Raw genomic sequence first — 16,472 nt, 5'->3', positions numbered from 1 at the left:
CATCACTATCCAGTTCAAAACTTCTTACAGCAGATTTACATTCTGTTGGCACCTGCTAGTGTAGATATATATATAAAACCACAGTTTTTATGGGGGGGAAATGAATTTTTTTTAGACCTAAGGAACATAAACAAAATCACAACAAACGTATTCCTTTCCAGAACACCTGCTTTATTGTGACAGTTCACACTGACATCTAACAAAGGTCTGTAACAAGCACAAAATCTTTTCAGCTCATTCGGCTTACAGCGTGGTCACGGCTGTCCTCTTAAAGAGACGTTAACAGTCTGTAAACTCTGTACAGATCTGCACAGGAGTGTCTGCAAACAAATCTCAGTAGTTTTATATTAAATAATCCCCTCGATTGGTTGAAGGAGTCAAAAAACCTCATTAAAACTGAGCTTGTGTCACTAAAACTGTCTATAAAGCCTCTAAGCTGTTCTTATGAAAGTGTTATGTGCCTCCTTTTGTATCAACAGTCTCCCTCTGTAAATTATTTACAAATGGCCATCCAACCTGCCTGCCCAGCTTCAGCACACAAAACCTTTCTTTCAACAGAAGTCTTCAATTATTAATAAAATAAGCTTCATATCAAGAGCAAAGAAGGTAAAACCAAAAGCAGACAAATTTATAAAAAGATGGATTAGGTCACTTCTCTGTCAAGAACGGCACAGCATGGCCAACAAAAAGAAAAAAATAAAATTCCTATGTTAACACAACAGGGCCACTGCTCAGGACACTGATCCAACAACCTGTATGACTTCAACCACTAAAGCTTTAAATTACAGCAGCAGTTCATCTGAAGGACTGCAAAAACCTCCTTTACATAAACCATAATACTGGAACACAACATTTCTGTATTTGGAACTTAGTACATTGAAATGTGTAACTTGTTACATCGAGATGTTTCAATAAAAATCTGATTCTAAGAGAGAAAATGTTTTGTGTGGGAATGAAGGTGTAACAATCTCTAGTTGGACGTTAGGGACCCCTGAAGAGAAGACTTTGAAATATTTACTGATTAGCCGTTTACCTGAGTGTGGGCCAGTGTCTCCAGATGGAGGACAGGAAAACCGTTGTGTCAAAATTTTTTACCGTCCAGCATTCACACACTCACAAACACACTCACACACACACCCACCTGTGCTCATGTCACGCACAAAAAGTACAGCAGAGAGGCTTGCAGAAGTACCGTTTTTAAATAGCCAATATAAACACAAAGGGAAGCAAGACTTCCGCTAAAATGATAATCATCTTTGGAAAGAGAGACAGAGAGAAAGAGAGAACTTAAAGTATCAGAGCTCCTTTCCATATCTCCATCCGTCCATGTGGCAGGAGCACGAGCTTTCAGAGTTTCTGGGTGGAGTGCTCCAAGGAAAAAAGGTGAGTCCTTATTTTTTGCATAGCCAGACTGTGGGCTGCAACCACTTCAAGAGTTTCAAAAGGGAAACCGACACTGTGAGGATGTTGGGAGCCTTGGTCCATGTGTATCCCAGGGGATGTTTACTGGGTACCCGCCCCCACTTCCCGCATTGACAATGCAGCGTCCCCGCTCACAAGCTGGACTCTTTCTGGCGATCACGTCCGTTAGAGGTTTTCTTGACTTTGGAAATTCCCTCCAGTGCACCTGACTCCGTCACACTGGGCAGGCAGACAAAGAGGAGCTTGTCATTAAATTGCCTTTGAACTTTTTTAACGAGTTCATCACAAAGCCGGTCCCCTTCTCAGAGGGAGGAAAACATGAGCATCAAAGGAATATTCTGGTTATCAAGTCAGTGCAGCTCTTTAACTTAGGGTTTAACTCACTGTGTTAATGTTGTTGTCTCACTGTTTGTGTGAATGTTTGTCATAAAACTGATTTCTTTGTTTTGTTTTCCTCATTTGAAATGATTTTTATTTGAAAACTTAGATTTGATTTTTATCTTTTGAAATCTTGATAAATAAGCACTTTAGCACTGAACTGAAGATGCTTAACAAGTAAATCAGGGTTGAGCAGGAAAAACAAGCTGATAAAGGCTGCCTAGAGTATACATTAGTTCAAACATGACGGGGAGAATATGTTGTGGGCTAGGATATTTACCTTAAAACTGAAGTCTTTGTTTTTGTGTTTTTGCCCATTAATAAACTTAAAAAAAAATAAAACTCTATCATCAACAACAGAACAATGGCACATCCAAAAGTACAGAAACAATTCCTTCAAGTTTTGTGTTGTGCTGTTATTTAAACCAAGACAAAGAGGACTGAACATACAATGCACACTGCCCCTGAACGTTTCCTACATAACTGCAGGACTGAGCTGCTGCTCTGCTAATGACTCTGCATTTTCTCCTGATCTGCTGGTGTTTCTGTGTGAAAAGGTGAATTCAAACTGTTGAAAGCCTTGGAGTAAGAACTAAGCGTAAGGTGTAGCTCTGTCTGCTTACACTTCATCCATCTCCACATCCTCCTCGTCCTGAGGAAGCTGGAGGTAGGGGTTGTTGGACGCCGGTCGGAACTTGTAGCCCGTCAACACGAAAAAGATCAGAGTCGACACCTCCACCAGAAACTGAGGAGACATGAGAGATGTGTTAAAGACATGTTTGACTTTAATGAAGAAGGCTGCTGCTAACAGCTGACCTGGCCCATTTGCCAAATAATGAAGGGAATTAAATGAAGGTGAAAAAATAGCAAACATGATTCTGGCACACATCCCAGGAAAACATCCAGCCCATTTTTAGTGTTTGTTCAGTGAAAGGAACAGGATGTGTTGGAAAAGTGCAAGGAAATAGAAGTCAGATTTTTATTATACGTTATAGTTTCTTTTCTCACCTCGTAGCACCACTGCCACTGGAAAGGCATGGTGACCTTGAGCAAAATGGCTATGATCCTCGTAAAGTAGATGTAACACACAATCTGAAAAAGAAGAAACAGTGTTTTAAGAATATCTACAGATACAGCCGAGGTTCATAACTGACTGTTTCCTTCACTGTATTTTACTCTGGGTCAATGAAACTTGTTTTACAACAAGCACACAGACGTACATTGAAGCTTTAGTTGTGGACCAGCAGCAGTGACTCTGCTGAATAAGAGGATTGCTCTTCCTTGCCAACTACCATGACTCAGTTAATTTGCTTATGGAGTACAAATTGCAACCAGATAAGATCAAATCAGGCGTTTTCACGCCATTAACAACGACATGTTGACATTCTGGGTTTATTCAGTGAAATAATCTGATCTGAAGTATTTCTTACCATCACATAATAATGTCGGAAGAGCTTCAGTTTCTCCAGATTCATGGCAGCTACAAAAGACATCAATCAAAGTTAGTCAACAAAGAGTTACAATCTCTGTCACTTTCTGAGCTTATAAAATCTTTGAGCTGCTTCTGAAAGGGATTCTCACCTTTGCCATCGGTGCTAGAAGCCTCCTGCAGGTGGCGGATAGACCTACAGAGAAACATACAGCCTGAGTTAGTCATGTGACTAGGATGCACTTGTAACCCAGTTTGAGTTTGTATTAAATTAAAAATACATCAGCAATTACCTTTTCTCAACATAGTGACATTCTGGAAACCTTGCATTTCTGTCCTTCAGTTAAATTATTTTTTTATTTTACCACTTGCACTGAAATGGGGAATGTCTGCTGCTGGACTGAATCAAATGAGCAACATGAAGTGTGTCATGTGATGGTCTAAGGAACCCAATCAACACAACCAGCCTCTGTGGAAACCTCAGCACTACTTTCAAAACAAGTCTTAACTCAATTTGTTTTAATGGATCTTTGGAAATGGAAAATATTAATGCACATCAGACAGACTGCACACACACTGACCAGACAACAGGGAAGAGGATGGCTCCGCAGCAGATGAGGTCAACCAGGAAGAGGATCTCCTTCCACAGATAATATTCACTGGAGCCTTCCTCTGTGGACTCGATGATGATGTAGGCCACATTAGCCAGAACCTAGAAGGTGAGATGCAAATCAATCCTGTCCAAAAAAAACCTCTAGGTGTAAATAATCCCCCAACCCCAGTGTGCCCCATGCACACACCTGCAGAGGGATGACAATCATGAAGATCTTCTTCTCCTTGTCGGACAGAATGTATTTCACAAAGGCCCAGCCGGTGCCGATTAGTGCCAGTGTGATGAAGAGGAGTGCTCCTTTAAGCCTGGAAACACATCAACACTAACTTCATTAAAACGCAAAAAAAAAGTGCTGAATAACTTCAAATGATATCCTGGCAATGTTGTACGTACAGGTGTGTGATATAATACATGACAGCCCAGCCTTCAATAGGATGCCCCTCTGTGTTGATGAAGTGATAGTTGATCTGAGGGATAAGGAGATAAAGAGAGAGGGAGAGGCTCCATTAGAAGGCAAAGACTTAGGGTGTGCTGCAAGTTCAGTAAGCAGCTCAGACAGAACAAACAGAGATAACGGTGGCATCGCTGTAAAAAACAAACACAAACTTGCGACAGAAAAGATAACAGTGCTGCTCTGTGCTGAAGATTTACTCACACTGTGGAAAACAAGGGATGTGGACTTGGTGAAGGCCAGCGCTGCCATTAGCCAGTGGATCTTAAACACACTGTACCTGTGGACAAGGACAAAGCATTATTTTTGAGGTGTCGATTTGATTTAAATTGCGTCAAAGATGTTTGTGATTTTTGCTTTTTAAACACCAAACCGCATATAAAAAATGCACATTACATGTGACCTGGGATCTCATGTCTCAACTTTTTCCAACTCAACTTATAAACAAAGACTGTAATGAAGGACTTAAATTTGAAAAAGAAAAAAACATTTTTAGACAAAAATCACAATTTAAAACATTAAACAAAAAATTATGATACTGCAATATGATTTTTTCTCCCACTCCTATTAGCTAGTTATAAACACCTGAGGGTTCAATATAAACAAGGCACTGAGGCATGCTCATGTTTTTCTTATTAAAAATAAATGTAATTCATTGAAATTTTATAAATGAGTAAATTACTAACTAAACAAATGACTGTCATTGTGTGCTCCTTGAAGTCCTGTCTTTGAAGAGCAAAGTTACATTGCGTCTTAATCTACGGCTCTGTAACTGGCTTCGAACTCTGCGAAGTGACTGGAAGTTATGGAAGTTTGAAGCTTCTGAAATGTAAAAGTGTAAGTGCTCCTTTCACTGAGTCTGTATGTATGTGTACCTGTGCTTCATGAGTGTGTACACCCAGACCAAGGCAGCAGTGAAGAAAACTCCAGCCATGCCGATGTAAAGACGCGACAGAGGGATTTCTGCTGCAGACAGGTAGCCCCCTGGATTCGTCTCTGTCACTTCCACCTGCAAAGGGAACATTCAGGTCAACGCTGCATACACCTGAGCGCGCATGTTCAAACGTGAAACTCAATCAACTTACCGTGAGTGAGTAGGGGTGTTTGGGTCCAGGCAACCTGTTCCTACAGTAGTGAAACTTGAGGCTGTACAAACCCTCTGCCACCTTGCCCACCACCATGTGGAACTGTGGACACAGAGACAAAGAATGAACTAGTGTCACAGTGAGCCTCATCAAACTTCAACAAGTACAAGCTAGAAAGGTAAACTTACACTGAAGTTGTAGAGATCATTCACTTTGTCCAAAGCCAAAGTCAAGGGCTTGGTCTTTCCCAGCTGGAAGTAGACACTGATTAGAAAACGCCATCATGAATAGGATCAAACTGACGAACATACAAACGCATCTTACCAGGAATTCTTTTCCCTCCACTTTCTTCTCCTCCACTGCAGGCTTTGCCTTTCCTTCAGCTTCCTCTTTCACCTTTGAAGGATCCTCTTGGTTTACAACTGGCTCAACGTTCGCTTTGGCTGCACTTTTGTCCTCACTGTCTGGCTGTTTTGCTGAATTAGCTTTATCGACAGGAGCAGGAGGAGCAGCAGCAGCAGCAGGATCATTACCAGCATCCCTACGTTTTCTCTGGCCTGAAGAAGAGTACAGATAATATTAAAGAGTTACATTACATTAAGACCAAAACAGGAATTGTGAGGTGTGCAGGACACTGACCTTTGGGTGCTTCAGCCTTTGGCTTCGCTATCAGGAGGTTGTCTTGATCACCCATGGCTTTCACATTGACACTATACAGGCACATTATTCAGTCAGTCTTCACATTGAGGTTCCCAGAACATGTTAGACACATCTGAAAACTGCAGAGGCATACACACCTGAGCGTGTTGATATCAATGAGAAAAAGAATGAGGGGCTCTTTGTTGGCCACATTTGTGAGAGTGAGAGGGCAGATCTCTGGTTCCTCTGCCTGGAGTTACAAGAAACACAAGAAACAATTTAATATCCTATTAAGAACAAATAAGAAATACATATAAAAATGTGATTTATTAAAACAATTTCAGATACTATGTCAGCAATGTTTCTTGTTGAATGTACTCACTGTGTAGGACAAGACTCCATTCACACGAGACCTGGAGAGGCTGAAACCAACCTGAAGAGAGTTTTGTAGATGTGGTCACTGCACAGTTTATTTTAAATACTTAAATGAATACTTTATTTTGCTCACCCTGACCGTATGCATTCAGAGCTGTTTCCAAGGGTTTTTGAACACTCACTTACTTTACTTTTTTCATACTTTAAAACTAATTCACATAATGACAGCTAGAAAACAAGTTCAGATTTGTAATATTATTATTCAATTACATAAAGTGTCCAAATAAAAACCAGGAACCTTTAATTGCTGAGCAAATAGGAATTGTGTTCTGGAGGTTTGCAGTCAATTTAGAATTTTTTCAGAATGAAAGTCAAGAAAATAAACAAGTATAACATTCCTTTGTTTTTATCTCAACATTACCACAAGCAAACTTCAATATTTGCCTCAACATTGCACTGGTCCGGTTACTTCAACTTCAAAAACCAGACTCAACTTTATCACAATTTATATCTTTGACAGGATTTTGTAATTTAAGGACCCACATCAGTAAAACATTTATTTAGAGATTTCTCCTTTTACACAACATTAGACTACAGTAGTGGTTCGAGGATCATGGCTGGTCTGATATTTGTTCTACTCCCCAGTTAGGACTGTGTGTGATAACAGGATGCAACTTGCCTCTGGGCCTCTACTTTAAACTTATGCTGGCATGGAACAGACCGCTGTCTCCTGCATGCTTTCAGTGAGTGAGTGAGTGAGGGTAGCTGGGGACAAAGGCTTCAGACCACATGCTGGTCTTCACTTCATCCAAGCTACTGTTCAGATAAAACATCAGTCTCCACTCACTCAAACACTATTGTAAAGGAGCAGGGACTATAATTAAGTGTAAACATCTCAAAAAGTGAGCAAATAGGACAATGAAAGCAATTCATGAAAAGAAATGTGATTACACACACTCTTCATATGACCCATAAGAGCACACAGCTGCATTGCTGACCCACAAACACTCATAGAGGATGACTTTAAAGAGTCCATTTCTTATTCAATTTTTAATAGTTTAATACAAAAGCAACACTGGAAGAGAGCTTGCAAAAGACTTCTTGTTAAATCAGACGTTTCCTGGCATGGGTTGAATGATGTAATGGGATAGCTGTGTTATTGAGATGTGTGGTTAGTCAGAGCTAAGTGAGGAGTAGAAACACTTATCCTTCAGCTGATCCAAAAATGCAACTAGACCATGAGATTTAGGCCTGTCACGATAATCAATAAATCAACTGACCGAACAATAAATAAAAACTTCCTTGGTAAGTTTGCCAGCCTCGATAAACTGACACCTGCATGCATGTTTGTTTTCCTCCTCTCTTTCGACCAAAGAGGCTGAATGAGAAGATGGCTCACTACGTCTATCTTTCCTAACGTCGGGGTGCATAGGTTCTATAGCGGCTTTAGCGGATTTAAAGCGGAGTGAGTATCTGACAAAAATGCGATCTTTGGGGTGAAGACAGGGCTGCTCGCTCGTACACACGGACAGAGCTGAAGCAAGCGTCCTGAGGGGTGAGGAGGAAACACACGCTAATATGAGTGATGGCACGAAAGATACTGTTCTTAAGCCGCCTGCCACAGTCCCAGTGTGGGAATATTTGTTTTTTTATCAGAATGAACAAAGTGTGAGCTCATGAACACCAACGAGCTGATATGTCGCATTTTTTGAAAATAGTGGCGACGAAGAAGAAGAAGGGGAGGTGCAGCAGAGCCTTGTTCTTTGACAATCCGCTCTTACTGAGGCTTTTGGTCTGCAAAGTAAATAGAAATAAAAGCGCCAAACGGTGGGCGCTCAAAGACAGCTACATTGCCAAAGAAATGCAGCCCTTCAATACGGTTGAAAGCCAGAAATGTTAAAAATGTTTGACAGACAGTACGGATTGACTGGAAAAAAGTACATGTTACAAACAATTTAGGAACTGTATAAACTCCCTTTTATTTAGGCTATAGTTTTTATTGTTGTTGGGGTTTTTTTGGAGTTTCATTTTTTCTTTAGAGACAGGGTCTATGTTTTATTGTTTTTGATTAATCTTAATCATTTTCATTGACGTGTATTTTTTTCTAAAAGAAAGTCCATTTCATTTTCATTGTATTTTTTTCTCTTTCTTATTTGCTAAATTTATTTTATTTTTTGTTTCATTTGTTTTATTTAACAGATCCTGACCTTTTAATTACAGTTAAATACTCTTAAGAAATTAAAGTTTCTTGCTTTTGATATGGTGTACTCACTTTATTATCCCATTTATCATCAATGAAAAAATGAAAAAAAATATCAAAATAATATTGACAATAATATCGTTTATCTGCAATAATATTTTGGAAAATTATCGTCTAGCAAAATTTGTTATCGTGACAGGCCTAATGAGATTTGTGATCTGTTGCATCCCTGGAGTATAGTTTCCAAAACAGTTTGAAACATAAGGAGCAAATTGCCATCAGTCAGTGAAGCAGCAAGTGTGGTGCATACACTCCATGAAGTAGTGGAACAACATAAAGATACAGCTGGCCTACATAGATGATCTGTTATCATCTAAGTAACCTTTTATCTTTAGTGGTACTGATTCAAATTATTTATGGTTACAGGGACAATTCACCTTGAGGGTAGCTTAATGAAGGGTAATTTTAGGTCTATCCGGATTTGGCTCCATTGTTTGTTTGGTCTTTTCAACAGGATTAAATGTGGGTGAGAGACTTACTAAAAATAACCAAACTTATCCTTAAAAATATTTTCCCCCGAGCCTGAGTTTCTTTCTCATCATTACTTAAATAGCTATGATGAAGGTCATGACTCCACATTAGAAAACACAAGTGGTAGCTACAGCTGAAAAATAAAACTAAAACTCATGTGTGACTTTTTATGATAATGCACAAAAAACACATCTTACAGGATACAGGCTGTAGTTCACTGATTTTTCTGGGATGCTCAGAGAATGAAGTTTGACATCCAGAGTTCCATTAGCGTAGAAACCAAAGTTGTTGAGGTCGACGGCAGACCGAGTCTCATTCTGAAAAGCAAAAGGAGAACAGTCACTTGAGACCTGAGCAATCTGTTCAGTCATTCAACAGAAATAAACAAAGATGATGAAGAGAACTACTTGTGGGGCACCTCATCTTAAAAATATTTCCCATTTGTCACTTCAAAGTTCACCACAATCCAAAGGGAGAGTCACAAGAAAGCATTTCCCTCCTCCGCTTTCTTTCACTTTTTCACATTTCCATGTCAAAGTTGCCCCTTTTAAGTCTTAGAAGTTTTCCTTTCACGACCTTTCTAAATGTTTTAATTAACTTCCTGTGGTTTAAGGCTTCATGTTTGAACCGTTTCCTATGTCAACATTACATCCACACATTTTATTTTATTCGTTTTTCTGTGATGACTCCAAGTCTGTTCTCTCAAGACTTACCTGGACACTGGATTTCACACAATACTGATCAAATTATCTCGGTATCTTGGAATGACTGCTGTGGTATGTGATAACAGTTCTGGGCTTTATAGGACAAAACAAAAAAAGCTTTGCATTGTGACAGACAACCTGTCATGCTGCCTTGGCCTGATTAATTCGGCTCTTCTCAAATCGTCTTTACAGCGTGTGACACATGCCTAGATACCTTATTATTCCCGGGGGAAATGCAACTCTACGAGACATTTCGGATTACACTGCTCAAAGTCACTCGTATCTCAACATATGCTCATCCGGCATGTTGCACTGATCGACGACCATGTACCCTCAATGTTCTAGCATGAACTGAAATTACGCTGGAGTTTGAATAACACATTTTCCAGCTTCATTTTCACAACTTCTAACCGCTCGAAGAATAAATGTGAGCCCCAGACTCTGAACCTGTACTCCACTGACATGTCTCTTTGCTCGGCTCTTTTTTCTTCTTCTCGTTTCATGAAGTTTAACGCTACATCACGACACCATATCCTGAACACCGTCTGTCAAAGCTAATTAGCGCACACTAGCTGGCTAACGCCTGGAGGAACAAAATACAGCTCTCTCACTGACACAGCTCCAAATAAACCAGTATCCTTACCTTGAGAGTTAACTTGTGAATTCTTGCTTTGCATCCAGTCAGCAGTAGACATATATATCCAGCCAAAACACATACTCTTAGTGCCACAGCCATCACCAGGCAGAATCCAACTCGCTAACGGCAAATGCTAATGTAAACGAACGACACTGCCAGATGGCTAAATAGCCAGCTAGCTAGCAGTCTTGACAGGATACGTGGTGAATTATGGATATGTTAATACTAAAACTTAATGTAGCTGCTCTTTAAATTTTCTTTTACGCTAGAATTGAAACAATTTTTGCTCTGTTTTTCGATTCTTTTGTGCCCTCATCGCGTAGGCTAACAGCTAGACCGTAGATGGCAAACTCTCGCTTCCTGGTCATGAATCTAGAGCAAAACAGTTAGCAAGGTTTCGTCAGAGACGTCATCCGCAGAAGGCTACTTCCGGGTATACTACTACGGATTTCACCATGGGAAAATACCATAAAGAAAAAATATACAAGAGCAATGTGTGCATATGTGTGTTTGTAAGCTGTTTGTGTGACGACTGTACAACCATTTATTTTTCTCAAATAAAACGACCGCTTTAAACCCGCTTAAACTTTACGATCCCGTCTTCTCCTTGTTATACACAGCCTAGAATTGTGACGTGCCTCGTTTTTAGTTGTAAGCTTCCTGCTGCAAGTGTTCACGTGATTGACCTGACCCTCCACGTTGGACGGATGAAATCCCCAGGTTGCCATGTATGCATCAGACCTATGATGCCTACAATCACTGCTTCACTAATGTTTGTGTCAATATTCCTAAAAACTGAACATTTGAAATATTGACAGTAAGTAATCAGGGTAACCTAATTAAATAGTACCTAAATGGACATGCAGCTACATGTAGCCTTTTCCTTTCTAGTCTTCATGACAGCTCATAGCACTTGTACACAGCCAGTGACATTTACCCATTCGCGCATTACTTACTGTGTAACTGCTGTTACTGCCAATATGTCAATACAATAACTTGAACCCGAAAATTTATTTGTCTCTTGAGCTGATGTTTGATTTCACAGAAGATTCCCCAATCTGAAAACCATTTTCTATAGATTCTTCTGTCACCAAATCAATTCTGAGTTTGTCTATTCTCTCTTTTAGTTCAGTTTTCGGCAACATTCCCTAAAACTTCTCTCCAGCAAACTTTTTAATTGCAGACTCTGTAACCAAACAAGGTTTTTGTAATGGCAGGGTTGTGAGTTGAAAATGTAACATGAAGAAAGAACATGCAAATTAAAGATCTGACTTTTCTAAATCAAATAAAAATATGCAACACTGGATTCTTCATTGAATGTCTCCCACACTTTTTGCTGCTTTCACTTGAAGACTTGTGATCTAATGCTAACACTGCAAACACAGGCTAATTAAGATTAGCAAGCATAATGAAAAAGTATAAAGAAGAAGCTATGCTAATATTTTATGTCTGAGGTGAAACGTCTAAATTTTTAATCTTTGCAAAACAACAAAGTAAAAAAGAAGAAAACAAAAACTAATTTAAATGCTAATGCTATCATCACATTTAGCATGAAATATGTTTCCCATGTAGCCTCTTTATTTGACTACATGAAGAATTTGGCTTTCAAGTTGATAAAGTAGTGTTATGATATATTTCCCTTTTTAGATTTGCTTTATTCAAAACATTTTATCTTTTTATTGATGACGGAAACATTTAACATCTCATCAAGACAAACCTGTAGTTCAGGCATGTATTATTAGTGAAGAAACATGGCCAGTTTATGTCAGACTTTAATGATGTGTGAAAAAAAACAAACATCTTCAGTACAGGATCATTTATTTGTGTTGATGTTCAAGTTAATGGTGCCAGCACTGGTGCCTTGAATGTTGGGTGACACAAAGACGCTTCCAGGAGGGTAGGAGGAGGAGGCGGAGGGGGGAGGCGAGGTTTGCAGGGCTGTTGATCCCCCTATTGACAGGAAACAGTAATACACCTTATTCTTAAGTTACATACAGACACATTTTCAACACTTATCTGAAATTCAAAGCTTTGGCTTAAGGTTAGCTGGATAGGAATACCTGGATAAGATTCAATGACTATGATATCAACAAACTGGCACCCCACCTGAAAATGCTCTCCTTAATTTCTCAGCAGCGTTGTTGTGGTTCATCCTCCTCAGGATTTCAGCTGTCAGGTTTACAGCAGCTTCTTCACTGTAGCTGTCGATCATCTTACTGACTGTGTCCTGCCGGTCTGCATTCTCCAGATAGCCCTTGCGAATGGGCTGACACCCAGCCAGCACCGGCTGACTGAGGTTCCAACGAAACCTTTTAAACTCATCTGCACCCAGCTCATCCAGGGTGTCTAAGAGCAGAGGAGCAGCCTGCATTTTTTTATCACTGAAGAAGTGAAAGGGAAAAAAAGGATTTTGAAGAATTCATTCAATTAATATTGAGCCACTTGTGCAAAGTTACACTCCAATCCTTTGGAGGAGGTTGATAGTTGGCGCACTTCCTCTTTCGGGGCCCTGCATACAACAACTTTGAAACTACTTCCATTTTCAGAGCAAGAAATAAAAGATTTTTGTTTTGTTTTGTTTTTATAGTTAACATGTTTGATTTGAAGTTAAGTCAAAGTATAAAAAATATTTCTTAACAGGGTAGCACAAACTATAATTTTAAAGATGTAGTTACGATATACCGACAAAGTGTTTTTTTTTTCTTTTTAACTGTTGTTGGCTTATTTGCAACATAAGCATATTTCCATATTAGATCTTCTTCAGCCTGGTATGAAAGACTATAAGTTAGACAGAGTTGACAATCAGGACATTAGTCTGTTTAAAAGTTTTTTTTTTTAATTTAACTAACTAAATTGTGTATCATTGCTTTGGATTAAAATACAAAAACTATGTTGATATTAACAATAAAAATCAAGCAGAAATAGCTGTATATATGTGTAAGTGAGAGCCTCTCTGCTGTTTTAGTGAAAGTCTTACCGTATCAGTTGCAGTGATTAGACAGAAGTCCTTGTAGAAACTGGTTCACTGAACCTGCAGGGCTGTGAGGTGATAGAAGACTTTCAGTTTCTAACTAACCCTTCTGGACATGAAATGTGACAACTGCAGACCACAAGCACATACATGTTCACTTGACATACATGCTGAGGAGCTGATTTTGACAGTTCTACTTTCCAAACACACGTGGAACTGCAAGAATAATCACGTACTCTCACCACAATGAGCAGTTTCCCACATAAAAATGACTGTCATCAGGGTCTGACTTTGTACTTTTTGTACAAGTTTGATGTAAATACATTTAAGTTTACAACCTGTTTAAGTTTTACCTTTGATAAGTTTATATGTAAAATATGTAAAGTTGACTTTATCAATGCATTACAATGCTGCACAATGCAATTGTTGGACAAATAACATCCAGAAAGTGCATTGTTAGAGAGGAATGCAAGACCCCAACCGACAACAAATTGACTCAACTTCTCTTTGCATATTGTAAGACGGACAGTTAGTCTTCCAGAGTCTGGGGTCAGAAGACCTCAACATTGCAACAGACTGTTGTTGCTAGATGTTGTAGTGACCAATCAGAATCAAGTACCTAACACAGCCATGTAATAAACAGAATGAAAGACTTTGAATTTAAATATCTCTATCAGTCAACAGAGAAACATGCTTCAGCTTTACAAACGCAAATGAAAGGTCTGCTAAATCAAATTAAAATGAGTTGGAGGCCTACTCAAGCTAACAAAAGGTTGTCAAAGAAGATATAATCAGAGAATACACTAATGGTAAATACATTATATGGATTTGTAAGTGTGTGCAGATGCAGCCGTACTTTGTGCCATGAGTCACTTCCTCAGTGGGGCCAGCCCAGTCAAAAAGCCAGTTAAGAGTTTGCTAGAAGTTTAGTGTCGGTGAGTTATAACAGTTTGGATTAAAAGTAATTTTAACTTCTTCTGTACTGAAGTGGCTCTGGTGCTAGTTCTGGCCTAGTGTAAGTGGAAGTTCAGAATGGTTCAACTGTAAGATGCAATGTAGCCACAGCTCCACCTATTGACATCAATTGGAAATGACAATCACATGGAGAGGCTCTGGAAACAACCAGGAAGATACCTGAACTCCAAAGTTAGTGCTTCTTCAGCCACCTGCTTCTGTCAACATTATCAAAGATGTGTGTAAGACGTCAAAATGAAAAACAATTTGATTTGAAAAGACAATTTGAAATGTGCAAATTGTAACTATTTATGTGTTGTTCTTTTTCTTTACAGCAGGATGTAACCTCATGGCAGGGACAGCTTTTTTTCTATATGAACAAGTATTGAGCAATTTAAACACATATAAGTATTTTTTAGACTTTTTGAAATTTAGTATTACAGATTTAATTCTTTTGCCTTTCAGTACACCAACCTTAATCATCATCAAGAGTGAAACACAAACAGCCGAACTCTTGATTGATCAAACCAGTCCTGGATGATGCCATGATAATGCCATATATCTAAAAGTTTGATTTTTTTTTTCAAGACCACTTAGACAGTCCTCACAAGATACCACTTTTTCAGTTATTCTTGGTCCTTCATTTAAACAGCTGTTCAATAAATTACCTGGTGAAAAATTGGATAGTTGAGTTTGGGTTTCCTTCAAAATGTATGAATGGCTTTTCCCCCAAAAATTCAACTTGTGTGTAAATGTATGGATTTTTTTTTTCAGAAATACAGTTTATATAAACATGAACGCAAACCCCTTCTTCATAATACAAAATGATAATACTAGCACATCCTGCTTTGCTTTGTATTAAACACTGACTGAAACCAATTTTGGGGGCATTTTCTCATCTCTCTCCTGCCTTTATTCAGTAGTAGAGCAGCTGCAATGCCTGCCTTTAACTACAGAGATTAAATAAAGGGATACTGTTTCTGGGCCACTACTGTGAGATATCTGGTTCCACTATGACTAACATGAGCACTGTCTGCGAACTTGGCACAAAAATAAACTAATTCCTGGTGCTTACTGGCTCCCACAGGTTTCCTCTGAATTGTCAGCAGTTCTGTTCATGGACAGAATCTCGAAGAGCAGCTGGGGGTAAGATGGTGTCCAGTTTTTGGGGACTCAGAATTTAAAGTCTGATGTTTGATAAATATGTGGTTCTGTTGGCTTTTTTAGGCTGCTCTGTATAGCTGAGGAGTGAGTCTTTGCTTTAAGCAAAGGACTTCAAGTATCTCAGGTTCAGGCACTTGATATATTTGCCTCATGAGTGCCTCCTTCTGGAAGTGTTCTGGACATGTCCAACTGAGAGAGGACTCTCCTCTGTGGAGAGATTTTACATCCAATCTAGCCTAGGAGTGCATCTGGATTCCCCAAGAGCTATAATAAAAAATAAAATAATAGATAAATAAATAAACTTGTTGGGGATGGGATTGTCAACTTGCACAGACTGCTGCCCCTGTGGGCCTGATCTTGGACAAGTGGATAAGGATGGATGGATGGATTATGAGTCCTGTGTTAGTTAATTCTGTGTCACACTCCGACAGCACGGTTAAACACTACAGGAAAAGACATGACACTTTGCGTTCATTATTGCATTCATTACATTATGAAATTAAAGACTGTAAAAACTACAAAAACAATATTTGTTAAAATTCTGTTCAAAACTTTAATAAAAGTAAGTTGTATTTCATTTTACTGTACATGATGACTTTCAGTAAATTTTGTTTGAATCTTAAAAAAAACACGTTTTTTCTTTGGTTTATTTATGATTAATGGTTACGTTCCAAGCTCCAGTGGTACCACCCACGAGTGAAGGTGCGATGACCAAACCGCCACCCTGAGCTGAAATATTTCCAGGGCCTGGAGCAGGAGCTGCAGAGGACGCAGCAGCAGAGGAGGAGGAGGTGGAGGCTGCAGGTGTTTTCTCCTCTTGACATAAAAAAATCACAATACATGTAGTCAGTACAGGTGCAATAAAGAATTAAAATACACGAGTAGTGTTTAATTCACCTCACACCGGTGACATTCACTG

At 39.1% G+C, this 16,472-nt stretch overlaps 3 protein-coding genes across 4 annotated transcripts in view; all 3 read right to left on the bottom strand.

Moving 5' to 3' along the window:
* Positions 1-135: 135 nt before the first annotated feature.
* gpr108 (G protein-coupled receptor 108) lies at positions 136-10,897 on the bottom strand. The gene is made up of 18 exons (XM_074698819.1): positions 10,471-10,897; positions 9,321-9,440; positions 6,400-6,450; positions 6,176-6,267; positions 6,018-6,088; positions 5,703-5,935; positions 5,567-5,629; positions 5,379-5,480; positions 5,169-5,302; positions 4,498-4,573; positions 4,236-4,309; positions 4,030-4,147; positions 3,811-3,941; positions 3,382-3,425; positions 3,231-3,280; positions 2,809-2,892; positions 2,424-2,545; positions 136-1,641 (listed from the first exon to the last, which is right to left on the bottom strand). The coding sequence occupies exons 1-18, from the start codon at positions 10,561-10,563 to the stop codon at positions 1,554-1,556; spliced, it is 1,746 nt and encodes a 581-aa protein (XP_074554920.1). The 5' UTR covers positions 10,564-10,897; the 3' UTR covers positions 136-1,553.
* Positions 10,898-12,277: 1,380 nt separating this feature from the next.
* On the bottom strand, positions 12,278-12,835 carry LOC141800124 (pyrin domain-containing protein 1-like). Its single transcript, XM_074682547.1, has 2 exons — positions 12,571-12,835; positions 12,278-12,414 (listed from the first exon to the last, which is right to left on the bottom strand). The coding sequence occupies exons 1-2, from the start codon at positions 12,833-12,835 to the stop codon at positions 12,278-12,280; spliced, it is 402 nt and encodes a 133-aa protein (XP_074538648.1).
* Positions 12,836-16,125: 3,290 nt separating this feature from the next.
* Positions 16,126-16,472, bottom strand: part of LOC141785584 (caspase b-like) — a 1,065-nt gene continuing 718 nt past the window's right edge. For both annotated transcript variants that reach the window (XM_074663968.1, XM_074663975.1), the window contains exon 3: positions 16,126-16,369. In XM_074663968.1, the coding sequence (XP_074520069.1) occupies positions 16,200-16,369 (170 nt within the window). In that variant the 3' untranslated portion in view covers positions 16,126-16,199. The remainder of the gene's footprint in view (positions 16,370-16,472) is intronic.

Source organism: Halichoeres trimaculatus, unplaced genomic scaffold, assembly GCF_033239565.1.
Source record: "Halichoeres trimaculatus isolate MK-OKI-2021-1 unplaced genomic scaffold, fHalTri1.1 fHalTri1_scaffold_2, whole genome shotgun sequence".
NCBI classification, from domain to species: domain Eukaryota; kingdom Metazoa; phylum Chordata; class Actinopteri; order Labriformes; family Labridae; genus Halichoeres; species Halichoeres trimaculatus.
This window is presented reverse-complemented; position numbering and strand designations above follow the sequence as displayed.